The sequence below is a fragment of the Embiotoca jacksoni genome, unplaced genomic scaffold (genome assembly GCF_022577435.1).
Source record: "Embiotoca jacksoni isolate LCO1_2020_lvr unplaced genomic scaffold, fEmbJac1.0.p SCAF_48, whole genome shotgun sequence".
In the NCBI taxonomy this organism is placed as follows: Eukaryota; Metazoa; Chordata; class Actinopteri; family Embiotocidae; genus Embiotoca; species Embiotoca jacksoni.
Genome location: NW_027185401.1, coordinates 2,702,525 through 2,729,432, shown reverse-complemented (window position 1 = coordinate 2,729,432; position 26,908 = coordinate 2,702,525). Strand labels below are relative to the sequence as shown.

The 26,908-nt window shown below is 40.8% G+C and overlaps 1 protein-coding gene and 1 gene segment (V, D, J or C); both read right to left on the bottom strand.

Annotated features, from left to right (window-relative positions):
- Positions 1-19,168: 19,168 nt before the first annotated feature.
- LOC138210718 (uncharacterized) lies at positions 19,169-21,539 on the bottom strand. Its single transcript, XM_069170005.1, has 3 exons — positions 21,048-21,539; positions 19,735-19,836; positions 19,169-19,571 (listed from the first exon to the last, which is right to left on the bottom strand). The coding sequence occupies exons 1-3, from the start codon at positions 21,473-21,475 to the stop codon at positions 19,169-19,171; spliced, it is 933 nt and encodes a 310-aa protein (XP_069026106.1). The 5' UTR covers positions 21,476-21,539.
- Positions 21,540-22,068: 529 nt separating this feature from the next.
- LOC138210717 (T cell receptor alpha variable 21-like) lies at positions 22,069-25,044 on the bottom strand. The segment is given in 4 exon segments: positions 22,069-22,089; positions 22,668-22,766; positions 24,422-24,702; positions 24,871-25,044. Coding segments are annotated over 4 exon segments (543 nt in total).
- Positions 25,045-26,908: the final 1,864 nt, after the last annotated feature.

Genomic DNA, 26,908 nt, shown 5'->3' with positions numbered 1-26,908 from the left:
GGAAGACATGAATCAATAAAGATGATTGATTAAATCAGAACAATCAATCAACACGTTGATCTTTCTATCTTACCAAAGAAAAGAGCAGCAAGAATAATCCACCGCCAATGTTCCATGTGTACAACAAGGTTTAAATGAACAGGAGAAACTAGCTGATGTTCAACATTCAGTCTGACAGTTGTTCTCTTCACAGCAGCAGTTCTTATTGACAGGATGGTTGAACTCAGTGCAGAAGTAGTGCATCGCCTACTTGATGATGTCGCCCTCTAGTGGAGGTAAAAAGTGGAGTTCAGGTTTGTGTTTTTGTACAGAGACTGTGGGTTTGCTGTCACTGTGGGCATCACAGCACAGTAGTACAGAGCAGAGTCCTTCAGTTTAGATGAGATGATCTCCAGATCAACACGTTTCTGTGTTTTGTCGATGTGAGCTGAGAAATCAGAAAGAGTTGGATGAATCGATCCATCCTCTGTGATGTAGAGCAGGAACTCTGGTTTGGATCTCTGGTGTTGTTGATACCACTGGATGCTGTCGATAGCACCGTCATATTTACAGGTCAGATTGATGTTTGTTCTCTCTGCAACAACTTGTTCAGTTCTGTCCGGCTTTATGCTGTTCATGGAGACCAAGGCTGCAAAATGAGTTCTTCATGTCAGTTAGTCTGAGAGAGACTGAAACATCAAGACACTCAACAGAGGTCTGAACTTTTTCTGTCATATGTGATCATAATGACATTCGTTTGACAAAATGGGACAAAATACTGTTATAATTAGACATTTGTCTCAGTTTCAACACTCACCTATGAAGTGAAAGAAAAGTAACAACAGGTAAAGCAACATGTTTTCAGTTGTTGAAGTCAGACAGCAGATGAACAAAGTTCTTCTGCAACAGAATGGAAATACAACTTGTTCTGTCTGCTGCACAGCCCTCCTCCTCAACATCAAGCTGACTGTACTTTTAGTGCTGCAGACAGAAATACTCTGATTGGCTAAGTTGAACATTGGTGGGCGCAGCCATAGAAAAACACATTTATAGCATATGTCTGAGAAACAGTTATTCCAGACTGTCTGAAAACATCAAAACATGTCATAGAAGTTTATCAGTGTGTCTCCCTCTAGTGGATGTTGTGGAGTTTATTCTGTTGTCTTTGCTCAAAAGGTTTTTGTACAGAGACTGTGGGTTTTCTGTCACTGTGGGCCTCACAGCACAGTAGTACAAGGCAGAGTCCTTCACTGCAGCAGAGATCTGAAGATCCATTTGGTTTTTATTTACTTTAACAGACAGTCGAGGGTTTGGATCTGACATTAGTTCTCCTGTTCCAAAATGAGATATCAGGAGCTCTGGTCGTTTTCCTGGATTTTGTTGATACCAGTAAAACTCATCACTTCTAGCTTCTTCTTTGGAGTATCTGTAGGACAGAGTAACAGTGCTGCCTTCTAAACTGGACTCTTCATTGTTGACTGGAGTGAGTTCTTCACAGCTGACATCTACAAGAAAGAAGTTGAATCATTAAGTTAGTGAGCAAGTTTTCACGTCCTGTAACTGAAGAAGCTGTGATCAAAAGATCATGTATGAATGTACCTGCCACTGAATAGAGCTGAAAGTGATAAATAATAAATCTGACTTACCAGTGAATAAATGGAGAAGCAGCACTGATGTTAAAAACGTCATGTTTCAACAAATCCTGCTCACTAATTCTCAAACTAAACTCTGTGAAGTCTGAACACTTTCTGATGGTGACAGCCAGGCGTCCCTCAACTGTTCAGGAAGCTCCTCCTCCTCATGATGTCACAGTGACATAGCGGAACCAACAGGGTTCAATAAAATAACCACAAAAAACATTTTTATATCCTCAAGTATGTAATTTGAGACAGAATTTTTCTTCTGTTTTACATTGTGGGGAAGAACGTAACAAGCAGAGGAAGACAGTAATTGTTGGTGAATTGATTGATTGAAAAGACGATCAATAAATTTAATTTAGAAAATGTTATCTGAAATAATTTCCGCCTTTATTACGGAGAAAAAAAAATACAGGACAGATTTTTTTTTTTTTAAATAGTCAGAGGGATGTTGATAAGAAAGTTCATTGGTGTGTTTTACTGACTCTTTTTGATTTCTCTTAAAATTACAAACTATTAAGGGAAATAGTTTTATTAAAACAAGCCATCCAAGTTTGTCAGTGTGTCTCCCTCTAGTGGATGTTGTGGAGTTTATTCTGTTGTCTTTGCTCCAAAGGTTTTTGTACAGAGTTTTGGTGTTTCCTGTCACTGTGGGCTTCAGAGCACAGTAGTACACAGCAGAGTCAGACGGATGAAGCTTCTGGATCTTCAGAGGAACTGATTTCTTGATGATTTTAGCATCAAATCTGTCTTTGTTGAACTCTGGAGCCTTTTCTACATTTTCTGAGAAACATTTCAGCATGTACTTTGGATAACTGTTCACTTCTTGTTTGTACCAGAATAAGGTGGGAGCTCTGTCAGTTGTTTCAAAAGTACAATCAAGTGTAACTGTGTCTCCTTCAGTAGCAGAGACATGTCCTGATGTCTGGTTCACTTTGTCTTCTCCTTTACACTCTGAGGAAGAACAGAACATTCAGAGGAAGACATGAATCAATAAAGATGATTGATTAAATCAGAACAATCAATCAACACGTTGATCTTTCTATCTTACCAAAGAAAAGAGCAGCAAGAATAATCCACAGCCAATGTTCCATGTGTACAACAAGGTTTAAATGAACAGGAGAAACTAGCTGATGTTCAACATTCAGTCTGACAGTTGTTCTCTTCACAGCAGCAGTTCTTATTGACAGGATGGTTGAACTCAGTGCAGAAGTAGTGCACCGCCTACTTGATGATGTCGTCCTCTAGTGGAGGTAAAAAGTGGAGTTCAGGTTTGTGTTTTTGTACAGAGACTGTGGGTTTCCTGTCACTGTGGGCATCACAGCACAGTAGTACAGAGCAGAGTCCTTCAGTTTAGATGAGATGATCTCCAGATCAACACGTTTCTGTGTTTTGTCAATGTGAGCTGAGAAATCAGAACGAGTTGGATGAATCGATCCATCCTCTGTGATGTAGAGCAGGAACTCTGGTCTGGATCTCTGGTGTTGTTGATACCACTGGATGTTGTAGATAGCACCGTCATATTCACAGGTCAGATTGATGTTTGTTCTCTCTGCAACAACTTGTTCAGTTCTGTCCGGCTTTATGCTGTTCATGGAGACCAAGGCTGCAAAATGAGTTCTTCATGTCAGTTAGTCTGAGAGAGACTGAAACATCAAGAGACTCAACAGAGGTTTGAACTTTTTCTTTCACATGTGATCATAATGAGATTCATTTGAGAAAATGGGACAAAATACTGTTATAATTAGACATTTGTCTCAGTTTCAACACTCACCTATGAAGTGAAAGAAAAGTAACAACAGGTAAAGCAACATGTTTTCAGTTGTTGAAGTCAGACAGCAGATGAACAAAGTTCTTCTGCAACAGAATGGAAATACAACAACTCCTGTCTGCTGCACAGCCCTCCTCCTCAACATCAAGCTGACTGTACTTTTAGTGCTGCAGACAGAAATACTCTGATTGGCTAAGTTGAACATTGGTGGGCGGAGCCATAGAAAAACATGTTTATGGCATATGTCTGAGAAACAGTTATTCCAGACTGTCTGAAAACATCAAAACATGTCATAGAAGTTTATCAGTGTGTCTCCCTCTAGTGGATGTTGTGGAGTTTATTCTGTTGTCTTTGCTCCAAAGGTTTTTGTACAGAGTTTTGGTGTTTCCTGTCACTGTGGGCTGCAGAGCACAGTAGTACACAGCAGAGTCAGACGGATGAAGCTTCTGGATCTTCAGAGGAACTGATGTGAAGGAGGAATTCAATGTGGATGAAAATCTCTCCCTGAACTTATTTGCCGTGTTCCCTTCATCCAGTTTATAGCGATTGAGGATGAATTCTGGGTTGTTGTTTCCATCCTGTTTGTACCAGAACAGATAACTATTTGTTGCACTGCTCTTATATTGACAGTCCAGTGTTACTGTCTCTCCTGCAGCAGCAGTCTTTTCTCCTCCTGGTTGCAGCACGTTGTCTTTTTGTTCTCTGCATTCTGTAAAACACCAACAAACAGTATCAGCGTGCTGTTAAAGAATCATCAGTGTTGGATTGATGTCAATGAAACAGAGTTGTGTTCGTACCAAGACACACAGCAGCCAGCAGCACTGAGATGAACAGAGGCGTCATATCTGCAGCGTTGAGGAACTTCTTAGCTCCAGCAGCTATAAAGAAAGCTGAGATCTCTGTTTAGTCTTCATCAGCACTCAGTTGGTGGATTAGAAGGAGGAGCCTGATCACAGTGACAGGACTCATTCACAGCTCTGTGTTCTTCCCCCTACTGACAACTTTACACTCAACACATCTCTGTGTCGCTCTCCTTTCCAAGAACAACTTGGCTCGTGTGTTCACAATTATTGGGAATGTGAGTATTTTTTTCCATATCATCATTTTTATGCATATTTTCCAACTCCTGGCTGTGTAAACTTGAATACCTATTGGATTTAAGCATATCAGGTGATGTGTATTTGTGTATTGAGGGAGGGTGTGGCCTAAGGAGATCAACACCCTCTATCAAGGTGTGTATAATTATTCAGCAGCTTCTTTTCTTCAGGCAAAACGGGCCAAAAAAGAGATTTAACTGACTCTGAAAAGTCAAAAATTGTAAAAAGTATTTTAGAAGGATGCAGCACTCTTGAAATTGCTAAGATATTGGAGCGTGATCACAGAACCATCAAATGTTTTGTTGCAAATATTCAACAGGGTCGCAAGAAACGTGTTGCGACAAAAGGACGCAGATTAACTGCCAAAGATTTGAGAAGAATCAAACGTGAAGCTACCAGGAAGCCGTTATCCTCCAGTTCTGTCATATTTCAGAACTGCAACCTACCTGGAGCCCCCAGAAGTACAAGGTGTTCAGTGCTCGGAGACATGGCCGAGGTGAGGAAGGCTGAAACCCGACCACCACCGAACCAGACACTTAAGTTGAAACGTCAAGACCGGGCCAAGAAATACTGAAGACAGATTGTTCAAAGGTTTTCTGGACTGATGAGATGAGAGTGACTCTTGATGGACCAGATGGACGGGCCCGTGGCCGGATCAGTAACGGGACAGTGGCCGGATCAGTAACGGGCACAGAGCTCCACTTCCACTCAGATACCAGCACGGTGGAGTTTGGGTACTGGTATGGGCTGGTATTCTTAAAGATGAGCTAGTTGGACCTTTTCGGGTTGAAGGTTGACTCAAAATCAACTCCCAAACCTGCTGCCAGTTTTTAGAAGACACTTTCTTCAAGCAGTGGTCCAGGAAAAAGTCTGCATCTTTCAAGAAGACCATGATTTTTATGCTGGACGACGCCCCATCGCATGAATTGAAGTGCTCCACTGGGCGGCTAGCCAGTAAAGGCCTTAAAGATGAAAGAATAATGACATGGCCCCCTTCCTCACCTGGAAACTAAACCCTATTGAGAACTTGTAGGCCGTTCTTAAACGGGAGATTTACGGTGAAGGAAAACAGTCCACCTCTCTGAACAGTGTCTGGGAGGTTGTGGTTGCTGCTGCACAAACAGTTGATCGTCAACATATCAAGAAACTGACAGAATCCATTAATGGAAGGTTTATTACTGTTATTGAAAAGAAGGGTGGCTATATTGGTCACTGATTTATTTATTTAATTATTATTATTTATTTTTTTTTTTATTTAAATGTTTATTTGTACATTTTGAGTCATTTTGTTTTTATTCTCACCTTTAACAGTTGAAAATAAGCAAGTGAGATGGGACAATTTTCGTTTTTCATTTAGTTGCCCAATAATTGTTGATAAGTTGATATTCTGAGAAAGCCAAAACCTCACTTTTACTTTCGTAAATATTCAGGTTTGATGTTTATTAACATTTGGATTGACCGAGAGCACTGTAGTTGTTCAATAATAAAATTAATCCTCAAAAAATACAACTTGTCTAATAGTTGTACACGCGGTGTAGTCCTCATTTTAAATTTCAGGTGACGTGTTTCCTGTTTTCCACCTGGTGCAGAATCACTTTGTTCTCCAACATATAAAATCTGATGATTGTTGTGAACCTGCTTAGACCATTTTAATGTGTTTCTGCAGAAAGACTGCAGGAAAACTGAAGATGAACGTTTGAACAAGATGTGACTTTTAATGTTCTTCTCAGAATTTCTTTCCTCTCGAAGGTAAATTGTAGTTTTATCATCTTTTGTTCGTCTGCAGCTGAAAGACGTCAAATACAAAGATGGAGGATTTGTTGTGGAAACTTAAAATCTGTAAGTGTTGAAACTTCAGCTGTTGAAATGTAATTTTACTGTTTGATGTCTGACAATATAAACTACTGGTCTATTTGGAGTGAAGATCTACATGTTGGAGGATGAAGAATAATGGAAGCAGCTGATTGGCCAAGAATGTTTAATGAGGATGAAGTGAGTAAGTCAGTGTCCGTCTGTTTCCATGGTAACGTGTGTTTTGAAGCTTCATCCAGCCGGTTTGTCGTTGATGTAGATTTGCTGCTCATGTGAATCCTCCCACAGTGTTTGATCAGCAGCTGTAACCACGGTGACGCTGATAAAACAGGAATTAGCAGCATCCATCTGATATGAAGCTGTGGTTTGAACACCACTTCCCTCCTCTTTGAAGAGCCGTCACATATCTGTGTTCAGGTTTTTGTACAGCCTCTTCCACACTTTGTATCACTGTGTCTCTAGAGCACAGTAGTAGAGAGCTGTGTCCTCCAGGGTTGGTTTACTGATGATCAGTTCAGTTGATGTATCTGTTGTTTTGGAATCGTATCGATTATCAGGAATATGTTTAGTTGTTCTCCCTTTGGCTCCTTTCCAGAGAATAAACTGAGGAGCCTGAAGGTCAGAATCATGTTTGTACCAATAAAGCCGAACGTTTGTGGAAGTCGTCTGATAGTTACATTTGAGTGAGATTTTTTTTCCTTCTATTCCTCTGACTTCATCTTTTTCATGAGAGATTGTGTTTCCAGATATTCGTCCTAGAAAAAGTAGAGAACATGAATCCATTAGATGAACATTGTCTGTGAGGCTGAGAGGAGAAGACAGAGGAAAATGTCCCCTGTACAGAGTTACTCTGTGGACATTCACAACATCAACTCTGTTTAAGTTATAAGATGATCTCAACATATTTTTCATCGTGTCAAAAAAAAGGAACAACAAAATGTTGTGAAATCCAGTCTGTATATTTGATTAATGCAGCAGATTAAAGAAAAGTTGAATCCCTGTTGTTAAACTCACCTACTAAGGGAGATACAAACAAAAAGAGGTAAAGCAACATGTCTTTGGAGTTGTTGAAGCCACACAGACAGCAGATGAACAAAGTTCTTCCACTGCAGCAGACTGAGGAAGAAATAATGTCATTGGATGAGCTGAAGTTCAGTGGGCGGAGCCTATTACTTTACATTTTTCTTTTCAGATTTTGAACTCAAACAATACATTTCTTTTCTGCTTCTACAGAATGAAATTACTTTTGTGTCTTTATTATGCGAGCAAAAAAACAGTTTTTAAAGCAAATTTCTAAATGCAGTCAAAAATGAAGTTTGTAAGTAAAGAAATATTTAAACTGAGAATAAATCATTTGCATTTCTGTTTTGTTAGTTTTTCTTATGAAAATAGACTTTTTGGCTGCAATTCAAAAACCTTTGCTCTCAAATCAAAAACCTTTGCTTTTTAATTAAAACCCTACGAGTGGAGTTGGATGTAGTGGGCGGGGCATGCGCTGGAGACGGAGTTTCTATTGGTGGATTGACTCGGAGTCACAGCACGGCTGCAGACTCACAGCTCGCTGCCTCCGACAGCAGAGGACCGTGTGTTGATCTACATTAGAGGTCCGCTAACGTTAAATCACTCTTTTCTGATGAAATGCTTTAAAACGTGACAGCTCGGCTTTCACTTTGGTTATCTGTCACGTTGTCAATGCCGGCGCCGGTGCCGTTAGCAGTATATGGTGGGAGGCTGCCGGTATTTCCACCGGCACGTACCGTCTCCGACGTCGTTAAAGTGAACAAGATTACAACTGTAGTTTTCCACAAGTGGTGCAGATCCTTTCAGGGACATGTGCCGCTCGTTTTTCACAGACACAAACGTTTCCTAACAGGCTGCTCTTCATCCAGCGGGACGGGAAACGATATGTCCCGGTGGAAATACGAGCAGCATACCGCTACGTGTCCCGCTGAAGGGATCAACATGCTGATGGCAGCATGAAATACAACCAAAGTGAATGCTGTGCTGCCAAAGTTAAAAGCGTTTCAATAGGAAAAGATGAATATAACACAAACATCACTCCGTGTTGTTAAAGTCAGTCCTGACATGTCAGGTGTTTCCAGAAGCAGCAGGGTGTGTCCATGCTGCGTGAGTCCGAGTCAATCCACCAATAGAAACTCCGTCTCCAGCGTATGCCCCGCCCACTACATCCAACTCAACTCCTCGGTTTTTGATTTGGGAGAAAAGGTTTTTGATTTGTAACCAAAAAGTCTCGTTTCATAAGAAAAACTAACAAAACTGTGAGCAAATTTGTTTGCAATGCAAATAATTTATTCTCATTTCATATATTTTGACTTACAGCTTAATTTTTGATTGCAATGCGAAAAATTTGCTTTCAAAACAGTTTTTTTTACTTGCATAATAAAGACAAAAATACCTTCGTACTACTGTATCTCAGTGTTTGATCTTTACTGCTGTATTTCTCTGATGTTTTTGTCGTCAGTCCAATGTTTTAAAAAACACAAGTTGATCAGTGTGTCTCCCTCTAGTGGATGTTGTGGAGTTTATTCTGTTGTCTTTGCTCCAAAGGTTTTTGTACAGAGTTTTGGTGTTTCCTGTCACTGTGGGCTGCAGAGCACAGTAGTACACAGCAGAGTCAGACGGATGAAGCTTCTGGATCTTCAGAGGAACTGATGTCTTATTGAGTTTAGCATCAAATCTGTCTTTGTTGAACTCTGGAGCATTTTCTCCTTCTCCGTAGGTTTGACGCCGCAAAATATACTTTGGAAAGTCATTTTCTTCTTGTTTGTACCAGAACAAATAACGAGTTGGGTCAGTGGTCTCAAAAGTACAATCAAATGTAACTGTGTCTCCTTCAGTAGCAGAGACATGTCCTGATGTCTGGTTCACTTTGTCTTCTCCTTTACACTCTGAGGAAGAACAGAACATTCAGAGGAAGAAATGAATCAATAAAGATGATTGTTTAAATCAGAACAATCAATCAACACGTTGATCTTTCTATCTTACCAAAGAAAAGAGCAGCAAGAATAATCCACAGCCAATGTTCCATGTGTACAACAAGGTTTAAATGAACAGGAGAAACTAGCTGATGTTCAACATTCAGTCTGACAGTTGTTCTCTTCACAGCAGCAGTTCTTATTGACAGGATGGTTGAACTCAGTGCAGAAGTAGTGCACCGCCTACTTGATGATGTCGCCCTCTAGTGGAGGTAAAAAGTGGAGTTCAGGTTTGTGTTTTTGTACAGAGACTGTGGGTTTGCTGTCACTGTGGGCCTCACAGCACAGTAGTACAGAGCAGAGTCCTTCACTGCAGCAGAGGATATCTGAACATCCACATGTTTCTGTCCAGACAGTTTAGTTGAGAACTTTGTGGTCGATTTCAGAGACTCTGATGGTGTTGAAATGTTAAGTCCTGAGATGTGGTAGAGAAACTCTGGTGGTTTTCCTGGATATTGTCGATACCAGAAGAAATCATCACGAGTAGTTATAGTGTTGGAGTATCTGTAGGACAGAGTAACAGTGCTGCCTTCTAAAATGGACTCTTCATTGTTGACTGGAGTGAGTTCTTCACAGCTGACATCTACAAGAAAGAAGTTGAATCATTAAGTTAGTCAACAAGTTTTCACGTCCTGTAACTGAAGAAGCTGTGATGAAAGGATCAGATATGAATGTACCTGCCACTGAATAGAGCTCAAACAGATAAATAATAAATCTGACTTACCAGTGAATAAAAGGAGAAGCAGCACTGATATTAAAAACGTCATGTTTCAACAAAACCTGCTCAGTAATTCTCAAACTAAACTCTGTGAAGTCTGAACACTTTCTGATGGTGACAGCCAGGCGTCCCTCAACTGTTCAGGAAGCTCCTCCTCCTCTTGATGTCACAATGACATAGTGAAACCAATAGGGTTCAATAAAATAACCCAAAAAACATTTTTATATCCTCAAGTATGTAATTTGAGACAGAATTTTTCTTCTGCTTTACATTGTCGGGAAGAACGGAACAAGCAGAGGAAGACAGTAATTGTTGGTGAATTGATTGATTTAAAAGACGATCAATAAATTTAATTTGTAAATGTTGTCTGAAATAATTTTCGGCTTTATTACAGAGAAAAAACATACAGGACAGATTTTTTTTTCATTAAATATTCAGAGGGATGTTTATAAGAAAGTTCATTGGTGTATTTTACTGACTCTTTTTGATTTCTCATAAAATTATAAAATATTAAGGGAACTATTTTTATTAAAACAAATCATCCAAGTTTATCAGTGTGTCTCCCTCTAGTGGATGTTGTGGAGTTTATTCTGTTGTCTTTGCTCCAAAGGTTTTTGTACAGAGTTTTGGTGTTTCCTGTCACTGTGGGCTGCAGAGCACAGTAGTACACAGCAGAGTCAGACGGATGAAGCTTCTGGATCTTCAGAGGAACTGATGTCTTATTGAGTTTAGCATCAAATCTGTCTTTGTTGAACTCTGGAGCATTTTCTCCTTCTCCGTAGGTTTGACGCTGCAAAATATACTTTGGAAAGTCATTTTCTTCTTGTTTGTACCACAACAAATAAGGAGTTGTGTCAGTGGTCTCAAAAGTACAATCAAATGTAACTGTGTCTCCTTCAGTAGCAGAGACATGTCCTGATGTCTGGTTCACTTTGTCTTCTCCTTTACACTCTGAGGAAGAACAGAACATTCAGAGGAAGACATGAATCAATAAAGATGATTGATTAAATCAGAACAATCAATCAACACGTTGATCTTTCTATCTTACCAAAGAAAAGAGCAGCAAGAATAATCCACAGCCAATGTTCCATGTGTACAACAAGGTTTAAATGAACAGGAGAAACTAGCTGATGTTCAACATTCAGTCTGACAGTTGTTCTCTTCACAGCAGCAGTTCTTATTGACAGGATGGTTGAACTCAGTACAGAAGTAGTGCACCGCCTACTTGATGATGTCGCCCTCTAGTGGAGGTAAAAAGTGGAGTTCAGGTTTGTGTTTTTGCACAGAGACTGTGGGTTTCCTGTCACTGTGGGCTGCAGAGCACAGTAGTACAGAGCAGAGTCCTTCAGTTTAGATGAGATGATCTCCAGATCAACACGTTTCTGTGTTTTGTCGATGTGAGCTGAGAAATCAGAACGAGTTGGATGAATCAATCCATCCTCTGTGATGTAGAGCAGGAACTCTGGTTTGGATCTCTGGTGTTGTTGATACCACTGGATGCTGTCGATAGCACCGTCATATTTACAGGTCAGATTGATGTTTGTTCTCTCTGCAACAACTTGTTCAGTTCTGTCCGGCTTTATGCTGTTCATGGAGACCAAGGCTGCAAAATGAGTTCTTCATGTCAGTTAGTCTGAGAGAGACTGAAACATCAAGAGACTCAACAGAGGTCTGAACTTTTTCTTTCATATGTGATCATAATGAGATTCATTTGAGAAAATGGGACAAAATACTGTTATAATTAGACATTTGTCTCAGTTTCAACACTCACCTATGAAGTGAAAGAAAAGTAACAACAGGTAAAGCAACATGTTTTCAGTTGTTGAAGTCAGACAGCAGATGAACAAAGTTCTTCTGCAACAGAATGGAAATACAACTAGTCCTGTCTGCTGCACAGCCCTCCTCCTCAACATCAAGCTGACTGTACTTTTAGTGCTGCAGACAGAAATACTCTGATTGGCTAAGTTGAACATTGGTGGGAGGAGCCATAGAAAAACATGTTTATCTCATATGTCTGAGAAACAGTTATTCCAGACTGTCTGAAAACATCAAAACATGTCATAGAAGTTTATCAGTGTGTCTCCCTCTAGTGGATGTTGTGGAGTTTATTCTGTTGTCTTTGCTCCAAAGGTTTTTGTACAGAGTTTTGGTGTTTCCTGTCACTGTGGGCCTCAGAGCACAGTAGTACACAGCAGAGTCAGATGGATGAAGCTTCTGGATCTTCAGAGGAACTGATGTGAAGGAGGAATTCAATGTGGATGAAAATCTCTCCCTGAACTTATTTACTGTGTTCCCTTCACCAAATGTAAATTTACTGAGGATGAATTCTGGGTTGTTGTTTCCATCCTGTTTGTACCAGAACAGATAACTATTTGCTGCACTGCTCTCATATTGACAGTCCAGTGTTACTGTCTCTCCTGCAGCAGCAGTCTTTTCTCCTCCTGGTTGCAGCACGTTGTCTTTTTGTTCTCTGCATTCTGTAAATCACCAACAAACAGTATCAGCGTGCTGTTAAAGAATCATCAGTGTTGGATTGATGTCAATGAAACAGAGTTGTGTTCATACCAAGACACACAGCAGCCAGCAGCACTGAGATGAACAGAGGCGTCATATCTGCAGTGTTGAGGAACTTCTGAGCTCCAGCAGCTATAAAGAAAGCTGAGATCTCTGTTTAGTCTTCATCAGCACTCAGTTGGTGGATTAGAAGGAGGAGCCTGATCACAGTGACAGGACTCATTCACAGCTCTGTGTTCTTCCTCCTACTGACAACTTTACACTCAACACATCTCTGTGTCGCTCTCCTTTCCAAGAACAACTTGGCTCGTACGTAGTCCTCATTTTAAATTTCAGGTGACGTGTTTCCTGTTTTCCACCTGGTGCAGATTCACTTTGTTCTCCAACATATAAAACCTGATGATTGTTGTGAACCTGCATCGAACATTTTAATGTTTCAGCAGAAAGACTGTAGGAAAACTGAAGATGAACGTTTGAACAAGATGCAACTTTTAATGTTCTTCTCAGAATTTCTTTCCTCTCGAAGGTAAATTGTAGTTTTATCATCTTTTGGTCGTCTGCAGCTGAAAGATGTCAAATACAAAGAAGGAGGATTTGTTGTTGAAACTTAAAATCTGTCAGTGTTGAAACTTCAGCTGTTAAAATGGGATTTTACTGTTTGATGTCTGACAATATAAACTACTGGTCTATTTGGAGTGAAGATCTACATGTTGGAGGATGAAGAATAATGGAAGCAGCTGATTGGCCAAGAATGTTTAATGAGGATTAAGTGAGTAAGTCAGTGTCCGTCTGTTTCCATGGTAACGTGTGTTTTGAAGCTTCATCCAGTCGGTTTGTCGTTGATGTGGATTTGCTGCTCATGTGAATCCTCCCACAGTGTTTGATCAGCAGCTGTAACCACGGTGATGCTGATAAAACAGGAATTAGCAGCATCCATCTGATTTGAAGCTGTGGTTTGAACACCACTTCCCTCCTCTTTGAAGAGTCGTCACATATCTGTGTTCAGGTTTTTGTACAGCCTCTTCTACACTTTGTATCACTGTGTCTCTAGAGCACAGTAGTAGAGAGCTGTGTCCTCCAGGGTTGGTTTACTGATGGTCAGTTCAGTTGATGTATCTGTTGTTTTGGACTCGTATCGATCATCAGGAATATGTTCATCTGTGATGTCTTTGGCTCCTTTCCAGAGAATAAACTGAGGAGCCTGAAGGTCAGAATCATGTTTGTACCAATAAAGCAAAACGTTTCTGGAAGTCGTCTCATAGTTACATTTGAGTGAGATTTTTTTTCCTTCTATTCCTCTGACTTCATCTTTTTCATGAGAGATTGTGTTTCCAGATATTCGTCCTAGAAAAAGTAGAGAACATGAAGCCATTAGATGAACATTGTCTGTGAGGCTGAGAGGAGAAGACAGTGGAAAATGTCCCCTGTACAGAGTTACTCTGTGGACATTCACAACATCAACTCTTTTTAATTTATAAGATGATCTCAACATATTTTTCATCGTGTCAAAACAAAGGAACCAGAAAAGTTTTGAAATCTAGCTTGTATATTTCATTAATGCAGCAGATTAAAGAAAAGTTGAATCCCTGTTGTTAAACTCACCTACTAAGGGAGATACAAACAAAAAGAGGTAAAGCAACATGTCTTTGGAGTTGTTGAAGCCACACAGACAGCAGATGAACAAAGTTCTTCCACTGCAGCAGACTGAGGAAGAAATAATGTCATTGGATGAGCTGAAGTTCAGTGGGCGGAGCCTATTACTCCTTTACATTATATTCAGCTTTTCAACTCAACCAATAAAATGGTTTTCTGCTCCATCAGTCAACTGAATCTAAAATTAAAAGTTTGTCAGTGTGTCTCCCTCTAGTGGATGTTGTGGAGTTTATTCTGTTGTCTTTGCTCCAAAGGTTTTTGTACAGAGTTTTGGTGTTTCCTGTCACTGTGGGCTTCAGAGCACAGTAGTACACAGCAGAGTCAGACGGATGAAGCTTCTGGATCTTCAGAGGAACTGATTTCTCGTTGATTTTGGCGTCAAATTTTTCTTTGTTGAACTCTGGAGCCTTATATACATCTTCTGAGATACATTTCAGCATGTACTTTGGATAACTGTTTACTTCTTGTTTGTACCAGAATAATGTGGGAGCTCTGTCACTGGTCTTAAAAGTACAATCAAGTGTAACTGTGTCTCCTTCAGTAGCAGAGACATGTCCTGATGTCTGCATGACGTTGTCTTCTCCTTTACACTCTGAGGAAGAACAGAACATTCAGAGGAAGACATGAATCAATAAAGATGATTGATTAAATCACAACAATCAATCAACACGTTGATCTTTCTATCTTACCAAAGAAAAGAGCAGCAAGAATAATCCACAGCCAATGTTCCATGTGTACAACAAGGTTTAAATGAACAGGAGAAACTAGCTGATGTTCAACATTCAGTCTGACAGTTGTTCTCTTCACAGCAGCAGTTCTTATTGACAGGATGGTTGAACTCAGTGCAGAAGTAGTGCACCGCCTACTTGATGATGTCGCCCTCTAGTGGAGGTAAAAAGTGGAGTTCAGGTTTGTGTTTTTGTACAGAGACTGTGGGTTTCCTGTCACTGTGGGCCTCAGAGCACAGTAGTACAAAGCAGAGTCCTTCATTTTAGATGAGATGATCTCCAGATCAACACGTTTCTGTGTTTTGTTGATGTGAGCTGAGAAATCAGAACGAGTTGGATGAATCGATCCATCCTTTGTGATGGCGGACTGTATCACAGAATACATCAAATTCTGTGAACACACCACCGTACCATCCCGGACTGTAAAATGCTCCCCCAATAATAAACCGTGGATCACCACGAAAGTTCTTCTTAATAAGAAGAAAGCAGCCTTCAGGTCTGGGGACAGGGAGGAGCTCAGGAGAGTGCAGCGCCACCTGAAGGAGAAGATGAGGGAGTGCAAGGACTCCTACAGGAGGAAGCTGGAGGCCAAACTCCAGCAGAACAACGTGAGGGAGGTGTGGACCGGAATGAAGGAGATTACTGGGTTCAAGGGGCGAGAGAGACAACCAGGGGGCTCCCTGGAGAGGTCAAATGAGCTAAACTGTTTCTTCAACAGGTTTAGTTCACCACCCTCATCTGTCTCCTCCACACCTCACACCTCCAAAACACCTCTGCTGCCTCCCCCCCTCCCCCCTCTGCGCCCCCTGGTGAACTGCATAGAGCCCTCAATCTCAAAGGGCTCTTCCTCCATCGACACCTCGACCCCCCCACACACACCCCTCACCCCCCTCTCTGTGACGACTGGCCAGGTTAGGAGACAGCTGGAGAGAATCCACCAGCGCAAGGCTGCAGGACCTGACGGCATCAGCCCCGTGGTCCTGAAGACCTGTGCCGTCCAGCTGGCTGAGGTCCTACAACACCTCTTCAACCTGAGCCTGAAGCAGGAGGAGGTCCCGGTGCTGTGGAAGACGTCCTGTCTGGTTCCTGTCCCCAAGAAGAAGACTCCATCTGGCCTCAACGACTACCGACCGGTTGCCCTCACATCTCATGTGATGAAGGTGCTGGAGAGGCTGGTCTTGGCCCACCTCAGGCCGCTGGTGAAATCTTCTCTGGACCCTCTGCAATTTGCGTACCAGCCTCATGTGGGAGTGGACGATGCCATCATCTACTTGCTGCAACGAGCTCAGTCTCACCTGGATGGAACCGGTGAATCTGTGAGAATCACTTTCTTTGATTTCTCCAGTGCATTCAACACCATCCAACCACTGCTACTGAGTGAGAAGCTGCGGGTGGTGGGGGTGGACGCGCCCACCGTCTCCTGGATCAGTGACTACCTGACAGGCAGACCACAGTTTGTCCGTCTGGGCAGTGTGCTGTCTGATACGGTGGTCAGTGGTACTAGAGCTCCACAGGGGACTGTTCTGTCCCCCTTTCTGTTCACCTTGTACACAACTGACTGGAAAAGGTGGTGGAGAGGAGGACGCTGAACAAACTATTGTCCATCTTGGATAATCCTGTCCACCCTCTCAACCACCAGCTGCAGGGACAGAGGAGCACTTTCTCTAAAAGGTTTCTCCAGCTCCGCTGTCACAAGGACAGATACAGGAGATCATTCCTGCCCACTGCCATAAGACTTTACAATAACTCACCCCTGGCAAAATCCATCACATAACAATAACACTGTTGACTGTGTTTCTTGGTTGCTTGTATATTGTATGTATATTATATATATATAGATATATACTGAACTGTATGTATATATATACATATATATATATATATATATATATATATATATGTTGACTGTGTTTATTGGTTTGTTGTATATAATATATATAGATGTATACTGTACTGTATATATACTGTGCATTTTATATTTTATATTTATATTTTTTACTGCTATTTACTGCTATTTTATTTGATTGCTTTTCTATTATATATTCTATTCTATTATTTTATTCTATTGTTTCTATTATTGCTTCTGTATGTATGCTGCTGTGGCGAAAAAATTTCCCCTCAGGGATTAATAAAGTATATACCTACCTACCTACCTACCTACCTAGAGCAGGAACTCTGGTCTGGATCTCTGGTGTTGTTGATACCACTGGATGTTGGAGATAGCACCGTCATATTCACAGGTCAGATTGATGTTTGTTCTCTCTGCAACAACTTGTTCAGTTCTGTCCGGCTTTATGCTGTTCATGGAGACCAAGGCTGCAAAATGAGTTCTTCATGTCAGTTAGTCTGAGAGAGACTGAAACATCAAGAGACTCAACAGAGGTCTGAACTTTTTCTTTCATATGTGATCATAATGAGATTCATTTGAGAAAATGGGACAAAATACTGTTATAATTAGACATTTGTCTCAGTTTCAACACTCACCTATGAAGTGAAAGAAAAGTAACAACAGGTAAAGCAACATGTTTTCAGTTGTTGAAGTCAGACAGCAGATGAACAAAGTTCTTCTGCAACAGAATGGAAATACAACTAGTCCTGTCTGCTGCACAGCCCTCCTCCTCAACATCAAGCTGACTGTACTTTTAGTGCTGCAGACAGAAATACTCTGATTGGCTAAGTTGAACATTGGTGGGCGGAGCCATAGAAAAACATGTTTATCTCATATGTCTGAGAAACAGTTATTCCAGACTGTCTGAAAACATCAAAACATGTCATAGAAGTTTGTCAGTGTGTCTCCCTCTAGTGGATGTTGTGGAGTTTATTCTGTTGTTTTTGCTCCAAAGGTTTTTGTACATTGTTTTGATGTTTCCTGTCACTGTGGGCCTCAGAGCACAGTAGTACACAGCAGAGTCAGATGGATGAAGCTTCTGGATCTTCAGAGGAACTGACGTGAAGGAGGAATTCAATGTGGATGAAAATCTCTCCCTGAACTTATTTGCTGTGTTCCCTTCACCAAATGTAAATTTACTGAGGATGAATTCTGGGTTGTTGTTTCCATCCTGTTTGTACCAGAACAGATAACTATCTGTCCCACTGCTCTTATATTGACAGTCCAGTGTTACTGTCTCTCCTGCAGCAGCAGTCTTTTCTCCTCCTGGTTGCAGCACGTTGTCTTTTTGTTCTCTGCATTCTGTAAAACACCAACAAACAGTATCAGCATGCTGTTAAAGAATCATCAGTGTTGGATTGATGTCAAACAAACAGAGTTGTGTTCGTACCAAGACACACAGCAGCCAGCAGCACTGAGATGAACAGAGGCGTCATATCTGCAGCGTTGAGGAACTTCTGAACTCCAGCAGCTATAAAGAAAGCTGAGATCTCTGTTTAGTCTTCATCAGCACTCAGTTGGTGGATTAGAAGGAGGAGTCTGAACACAGTGACAGGACTCATTCACAGCTCTGTGTTCTTCCCCCTACTGACAACTTTACACTCAACACATCTCTGTGTCGCTCTCCTTTCCAAGAACAACTTGGCTCGTATGTAGTCCTCATTTTAAATTTCAGGTGACGTGTTTCCTGTTTTCCACCTGGTGCAGATTCACTTTGTTCTCCAACATATAAAATCTGATGATTGTTGTGAACCTGCTTCGACCATTTTAATGTTTCAGCATAAAGACTGCAGGAAAACTGAAGATGAACGTTTGGACAAGATGCAACTTTTAATGTTCTTCTCAGAATTTCTTTCCTCTCGAAGGTAAATTGTAGTTTTATCATCTTTTGGTCGTCTGCAGCTGAAAGACGTCAAATACAAAGATGGAGGATTTGTTGTGGAAACTTAAAATCTGTAAGTGTTGAAACTTCAGCTGTTAAAATGTAATTTTACTGTTTGATGTCTGACAATATAAACTACTGGTCTATTTGGAGTGAAGATCTACATGTTAGAGGATGAAGAATAATGGAAGCAGCTGATTGGCCAAGAATGTTTAATGAGGATTAAGTGAGTAAGTCAGTGTCCGTCTGTTTCCATGGTAACGTGTGTTTTGAAGCTTCATCCAGTCGGTTTGTCGTTGATGTGGATTTGCTGCTCATGTGAATCCTCCCACAGTGTTTGATCAGCAGCTGTAACCACGGTGACACTGATAAAACAGGAATTAGCAGCATCCATCTGATATGAAGCTGTGGTTTGAACACCACTTCCCTCCTCTTTGAAGAGTCGTCACATATCTGTGTTCAGGTTTTTGTACAGCCTCTTCCACACTTTGTATCACTGTGTCTCTAGAGCACAGTAGTAGAGAGCTGTGTCCTCCAGGGTTGGTTTACTGATGGTCAGTTCAGTTGATGTATCTGTTGTTTTGGACTCGTATCGATTATCAGGAATATGTTTAGTTGTTCTCCCTTTGGCTCCTTTCCAGAGAATAAACTGAGGAGCCTGAAGGTCAGAATCATGTTTGTACCAGTAAAGTTCAGGATAATTGGAAGTCGTCTCATAGTTGCATTTGAGTGAGATTTTTTTTCCTTCTATTCCTCTGACTTCATCTTTTTCATGAGAGATTGTGTTTCCAGATATTCGTCCTAGAAAAAGTAGAGAACATGAAGCCATTTGATGAACATTGTCTGTGAGGCTGAGAGAAGAAGACAGTGGAAAATGTCCCCTGTACAGAGTTGCTCTGTGGACATTCACAACATCAACTCTTTTTAATTAATAAGATGATCTCAACATATTTTTCATCATGTCAAAACAAAGGAACCAGAAAAGTTGTGAAATCCAGTCTGTATATTTGATTAATGCAGCAGATTAAAGAAAAGTTGAATCCCTGTTGTTAAACTCACCTATGAAGGGAGATACAAACAAAAAGAGGTAAAGCAACATGTCTTTGGAGTTGTTGAAGCAACACAGACAGCAGATGAACAAAGTTCTTCCACTGCAGCAGACTGAGGAAGAAATAATGTCATTGGATGAGCTGAAGTTCAGTGGGCGGAGCCTATTACTTCTTTACATTATATTCAGCTTTTCAACTCAACCAATAAAATGGTTTTCTGCTCCATCAGTCAACTGAATCTAAAATTAAAAGTTTGTCAGTGTGTCTCCCTCTAGTGGATGTTGTGGAGTTTATTCTGTTGTCTTTGCTCCAAAGGTTTTTGTACAGAGACTGTGGGTTTTCTGTCACTGTGGGCCTCACAGCACAGTAGTACAAGGCAGAGTCCTTCACTGCAGCAGAGGAGATCTGAAGATCCATTTGGTTTTTATTTACTTTAACAGACAGTCGAGGGTTTGGATCTGACATTAGTTCTCCTGTTCCAAAATGAGATATCAGGAGTTCTGGTCGTTTTCCTGGATTTTGTTTATACCAGTAAAACGCATCACTTCTCGCTGCTTCTTTGGAGTATCTGTAGGACAGAGTAACAGTGCTGCCTTCTAAACTGGACTCTTCATTGTTGACTGGAGTGAGTTCTTCACAGCTGACATCTACAAGAAAGAAGTTGAATCATTAAGTTAGTGAGCAAGTTTTCAGGTCCTGTAACTGAAGAAGCTGTGATCAAAAGATCATGTATGAATGTACCTGCCACTGAATAGAGCTGAAAGAGATAAATAATAAATCTGACTTACCAGTGAATAAATGGAGAAGCAGCACTGATATTAAAAACGTCATGTTTCAACAAATCCTGCTCACTAATTCTCAAACTAAACTCTGTGAAGTCTGAACACTTTCTGATGGTGACAGCCAGACGTCCCTCAACTGTTCAGGAAGCTCCTCCTCCTCATGATGTCACAGTGACATAGCGGAACCAACAGGGTTCAATAAAATAACCACAAAAAACATTTTTATATCCTCAAGTATGTAATTTGAGACAGAATTTTTCTTCTGTTTTACATTGTGGGGAAGAACGGAACAAGCAGAGGAAGACAGTAATTGTTGGTGAATTGATTGATTGAAAAGACGATCAATAAATTTAATTTAGAAAATGTTATCTGAAATAATTTCCGCCTTTATTACGGAGAAAAAAAAATACAGGACAGATTTTTTTTTTTTAAATAGTCAGAGGGATGTTGATAAGAAAGTTCATTGGTGTGTTTTACTGACTCTTTTTGATTTCTCTTAAAATTACAAACTATTAAGGGTAATAGTTTTATTAAAACAAACCATCCAAGTTTGTCAGTGTGTCTCCCTCTAGTGGATGTTGTGGAGTTTATTCTGTTGTCTTTGCTCCAAAGGTTTTTGTACAGAGTTTTGGTGTTTCCTGTCACTGTGGGCTGCAGAGCACAGTAGTACACAGCAGAGTCAGACGGATGAAGCTTCTGGATCTTCAGAGGAACTGATGTCTTGTTGAGTTTAGCATCAAATCTGTCTTTGTTGAACTCTGGAGCATTATCTCCTCCATAGGTTTGACGCTGCAAAATATACTTTGGAAAATCATTTTCTTCTTGTTTGTACCAGAACAAATAAACATATGTTGCACTGGTATCAAAAGTACAATCAAGTGTAACTGTGTCTCCTTCAGTAGCAGAGACATGTCCTGATGTCTGGTTCACTTTGTCTTCTCCTTTACACTCTGAGGAAGAACAGAACATTCAGAGGAAGACATGAATCAATAAAGATGATTGATTAAATCAGAACAATCAATCAACACGTTGATCTTTCTATCTTACCAAAGAAAAGAGCAGCAAGAATAATCCACAGCCAATGTTCCATGTGTACAACAAGGTTTAAATGAACAGGAGAAACTAGCTGATGTTCAACATTCAGTCTGACAGTTGTTCTCTTCACAGCAGCAGTTCTTATTGACAGGATGGTTGAACTCAGTGCAGAAGTAGTGCACCGCCTACTTGATGATGTCGCCCTCTAGTGGAGGTAAAAAATGGAGTTCAGGTTTGTGTTTTTGTACAGAGACTGTGGGTTTCCTGTCACTGTGGGCTCCACAGCACAGTAGTACAGAGCAGAGTCCTTCAGTTTAGATGAGATGATCTCCAGATCAACACGTTTCTGTGTTTTGTCGATGTGAGCTGAGAAATCAGAACGAGTTGGATGAATCGATCCATCCTCTGTGATGTAGAGCAGGAACTCTGGTCTGGATCTCTGGTGTTGTTGATACCACTGGATGTTGGAGATAGCACCGTCATATTTACAGGTCAGATTGATGTTTGTTCTCTCTGCAACAACTTGTTCAGTTCTGTCCGGCTTTATGCTGTTCATGGAGACCAAGGCTGCAAAATGAGTTCTTCATGTCAGTTAGTCTGAGAGAGACTGAAACATCAAGAGACTCAACAGAGGTCTGAACTTTTTCTTTCATATGTGATCATAATGAGATTCATTTGACTAAATGGGACAAAATACTGTTATAATTAGACATTTGTCTCAGTTTCAACACTCACCTATGAAGCGAAAGAAAAGTAACAACAGGTAAAGCAACATGTTTTCAGTGTTTGAAGTCAGTCAGCAGATGAACAAAGTTCTTCAGCAACAGAATGGAAATACCACTAGTCCTGTCTGCTGCACAGCCCTCCTCCTCAACATCAAGCTGACTGTACTTTTAGTGCTGCAGACAGAAATACTCTGATTTGCTAAGTTGAAATTGGTGGGCGGAGCCATAGAAAAACACATTTATACCATATGTCTGAGAAACAGTTATTCCAGACTGTCTGAAAACATCAAAACATGTCATAGAAGTTTATCAGTGTGTCTCCCTCTAGTGGATGTTGTGGAGTTTATTCTGTTGTCTTTGCTCCAAAGGTTTTTGTACAGAGACTGTGGGTTTCCTGTCACTGTGGGCTTCAGAGCACAGTAGTACAAGGCAGAGTCCTTCACTGCAGCAGAGGAGATCTGAAGATCCATTTGGTTTTTATTTACTTTAACAGACAGTCGTGGGTTTGGATCTGACATTAGTTCTCCTGTTCCAAAATGAGATATCAGGAGCTCTGGTCGTTTTCCTGGATTTTGTTGATACCAGTAAAACTCATCACTTCTAGCTGCTTCTTTGGAGTATCTGTAGGACAGAGTAACAGTGCTGCCTTCTAAACTGGACTCTTCATTGTTGACTGGAGTGAGTTCTTCACAGCTGACATCTACAAGAAAGAAGTTGAATCATTAAGTTAGTGAGCAAGTTTTCACGTCCTGTAACTGAAGAAGCTGTGATCAAAAGATCATGTATGAATGTACATGCCACTGAATAGAGCTGAAAGAGATAAATAATAAATCTGACTTACCAGTGAATAAAAGGAGAAGCAGCACTGATATTAAAAACGTCATGTTTCAACAAATCCTGCTCACTAATTCTCAAACTAAACTCTATGAAGTCTGAACACTTTCTGATGGTGACAGCCAGACGTCCCCCAACTGTTCAGGAAGCTCCTCCTCCTCTTGATGCAACAGTGACATAGTGAAACCAACAGGATTCAATAAAATAACCACAAAAAACATTTTTACATCCTCAATTATGTAATTTGAGACAGAATTTTTCTTCTGCTTTACATTGTGGGGAAGAACGGAACAAGCAGAGGAAGACAGTAATTGTTGGTGAATTGATTGATTTAAAAGACGATCAATAAATGTAATTTTGAAAATGTTATCTGAAATAATTTCTGCCTTTATTACGGAGAAAAAAAAATACAGGACAGATTTTTTTTTTTAAATAGTCAGAGGGATGTTGATAAGAAAGTTCATTGGTGTGTTTTACTGACTCTTATTGATTTCTTGTAAAATTACAAACTATTAAGGGAACTAGTTTTATTAAAACAAACCATCCAAGTTTATCAGTGTGTCTCCCTCTAGTGGATGTTGTGGAGTTTATTCTGTTGTCTTTGCTGCAAAGGTTTTTGTGCAGAGTTTTGGTGTTTCCTGTCACTGTGGGCTGCAGAGCACAGTAGTACACAGCAGAGTCAGACGGATGAAGCTTCTGGATCTTCAGAGAAACTGATTTCTTGATGATTTTAGCATCAAATCTGTCTTTGTTGAACTCTGGAGCCTTAAATACATCTCCTGAGAAACATTTCAGCATGTACTTTGGATAACTGTTCACTTCTTGTTTGTACCAGAATAAGGAGGGAGTTCTGTCATTTGTTTCAAAAGTACAATCAAGTGTAACTGTGTCTCCTTCAGTAGCAGAGACATGTCCTGATGTCTGGTTCACTTTGTCTTCTCCATTACACTCTGAGGAAGAATAGAACATTCAGAGGAAGACATGAATCAATAAAAATGATTGATTAAATCAGAACAATCAATCAACACCTTGATCTTTCTATCTTACCAAAGAAAAGAGCAGCAAGAATAATCCACAGCCAATGTTCCATGTGTACAACAAGGTTTAAATGAACAGGAGAAACTAGCTGATGTTCAACATTCAGTCTGACAGTTGTTCTCTTCACAGCAGCAGTTCTTATTGACAGGATGGTTGAACTCAGTGCAGAAGTAGTGCACCGCCTACTTGATGATGTCGCCCTCTAGTGGAGGTAAAAAGTGGAGTTCAGGTTTGTGTTTTTGTACAGAGACTGTGGGTTTCCTGTCACTGTGGGCTGCAGAGCACAGTAGTACAGAGCAGAGTCTTTCAGTTTAGATGAGATGATCTCCAGATCAACACGTTTCTTTGTTTTGTCGATGTGAGCTGAGAAATCAGAAAGAGTTGGATGAATCAATCCATCCTCTGTGATGTAGAGCAGGAACTCTGGTCTGGATCTCTGGTGTTGTTGATACCACTGGATGTTGTAGATAGCACCGTCATATTCACAGGTCAGATTGATGTTTGTTCTCTCTGCAACAACTTGTTCAGTTCTGTCCGGCTTTATGCTGTTCATGGAGACCAAGGCTGCAAAATGAGTTCTTCATGTCAGTTAGTCTGAGAGAGACTGAAACATCAAGAGACTCAACAGAGGTCTGAACTTTTTCTTTCATATGTGATCATAATGAGATTCATTTGAGAAAATGGGACAAAATACTGTTATAATTAGACATTTGTCTCAGTTTCAACACTCACCTATGAAGTGAAAGAAAAGTAACAACAGGTAAAGCAACATGTTTTCAGTTGTTGAAGTCAGACAGCAGATGAACAAAGTTCTTCTGCAACAGAATGGAAATACAACTAGTCCTGTCTGCTGCACAGCCCTCCTCCTCAACATCAAGCTGACTGTACTTTTAGTGCTGCAGACAGAAATACTCTGATTGGCTAAGTTGAACATTGGTGGGCGGAGCCATAGAAAAACATGTTTATCTCATATGTCTGAGAAACAGTTATTCCAGACTGTCTGAAAACATCAAAACATGTCATAGAAGTTTATCAGTGTGTCTCCCTCTAGTGGATGTTGTGGAGTTTATTCTGTTGTTTTTGCTCCAAAGGTTTTTGTACAGAGTTTTGGTGTTTCCTGTCACTGTGGGCCTCAGAGCACAGTAGTACACAGCAGAGTCAGATGGATGAAGCTTCTGGATCTTCAGAGGAACTGATGTGAAGGAGGAATTCAATGTGGATGAAAATCTCTCCCTGAACTTATTTGCTGTGTTCCCTTCACCAAATGTAAATTTACTGAGGATGAATTCTGGGTTGTTGTTTCCATCCTGTTTGTACCAGAACAGATAACTATCTGCTGCACTGCTCTTATATTGACAGTCCAGTGTTACTGTCTCTCCTGCAGCAGCAGTCTTTTCTCCTCCTGGTTGCAGCACGTTGTCTTTTTGTTCTCTGCATTCTGTAAAACACCAACAAACAGTATCAGCGTGCTGTTAAAGAATCATCAGTGTTGGATTGATGTCAATGAAACAGAGTTGTGTTCGTACCAAGACACACAGCAGCCAGCAGCACTGAGATGAACAGAGGCGTCATATCTGCAGCGTTGAGGAACTTCTGAGCTCCAGCAGCTATAAAGAAAGCTGAGATCTCTGTTTAGTCTTCATCAGCACTCAGTTGGTGGATTAGAAGGAGGAGCCTGATCACAGTGACAGGACTCATTCACAGCTCTGTGTTCTTCCCCCTACTGACAACTTTACACTCAACACATCTCTGTGTCGCTCTCCTTTCCAAGAACAACTTGGCTCGTGTGTTCACAATTATTAGGAACGTGAGTATTTTGACCCTATCATCAATTTTATGCATATTTTCCAACTCTTGGCTGTATAAACTTGAATACCTATTGGATTTAAGCATATCAGGTGATGTGTATTTGTGTATTGAGGGAGGGTGTGGCCTAAGGAGATCAACACCCTCTATCAAGGTGTGTATAATTATTCAGCAGCTTCTTTTCTTCAGGCAAAACGGGCCAAAAAAGAGATTTAACTGACTCTGAAAAGTCAAAAATTGTAAAAAGTATTTTAGAAGGATGCAGCACTCTTGAAATTGCTAAGATATTGGAGCGTGATCACAGAACCATCAAATGTTTTGTTGCAAATATTCAACAGGGTCACAGGAAACGTGTTGCGACAAAAGGACGCAAATTAACTGCCAAAGATTTGAGAAGAATCAAACGTGAAGCTACCAGGAAGCCGTTATCCTCCAGTTCTGTCATATTTCAGAACTGCAACCTACCTGGAGCCCCCAGAAGTACAAGGTGTTCAGTGCTCGGAGACATGGCCGAGGTGAGGAAGGCTGAAACCCGACCACCACCGAACCAGACACTTAAGTTGAAACGTCAAGACCGGGCCAAGAAATACTGAAGACAGATTGTTCAAAGGTTTTCTGGACTGATGAGATGAGAGTGACTCTTGATGGACCAGATGGACGGGCCCGTGGCCGGATCAGTAACGGGACAGTGGCCGGATCAGTCACGGGCACAGAGCTCCACTTCCACTCAGATACCAGCACGGTGGCGTTTGGGTACTGGTATGGGCTGGTATTCTTAAAGATGAGCTAGTTGGACCTTTTCGGGTTGAAGGTTGACTCAAAATCAACTCCCAAACCTGCTGCCAGTTTTTAGAAGACACTTTCTTCAAGCAGTGGTCCAGGAAAAAGTCTGCATCTTTCAAGAAGACCATGATTTTTATGCTGGACGACGCCCCATCGCATGAATTGAAGTGCTCCACTGGGC

Excerpts from the sequence above, each read along its gene's own strand:
- LOC138210718 (XM_069170005.1), bottom strand. The coding sequence starts at position 21,475 with ATGTTCTGTTCTTCCTCAGAGTGTAAAGGAGAAGACAAAGTGAACCAG. Across the intron at positions 19,837-21,047 it reads CACACTGACAAACTTGGATG|TCTGCTGCAGTGGAAGAACT; the intron begins GTTTGTTTTAAT and ends TTTCTTCCTCAG. Across the intron at positions 19,572-19,734 it reads GTTTGTATCTCCCTTCATAG|AGCAACTCTGTACAGGGGAC; the intron begins GTGAGTTTAACA and ends GAATGTCCACAG.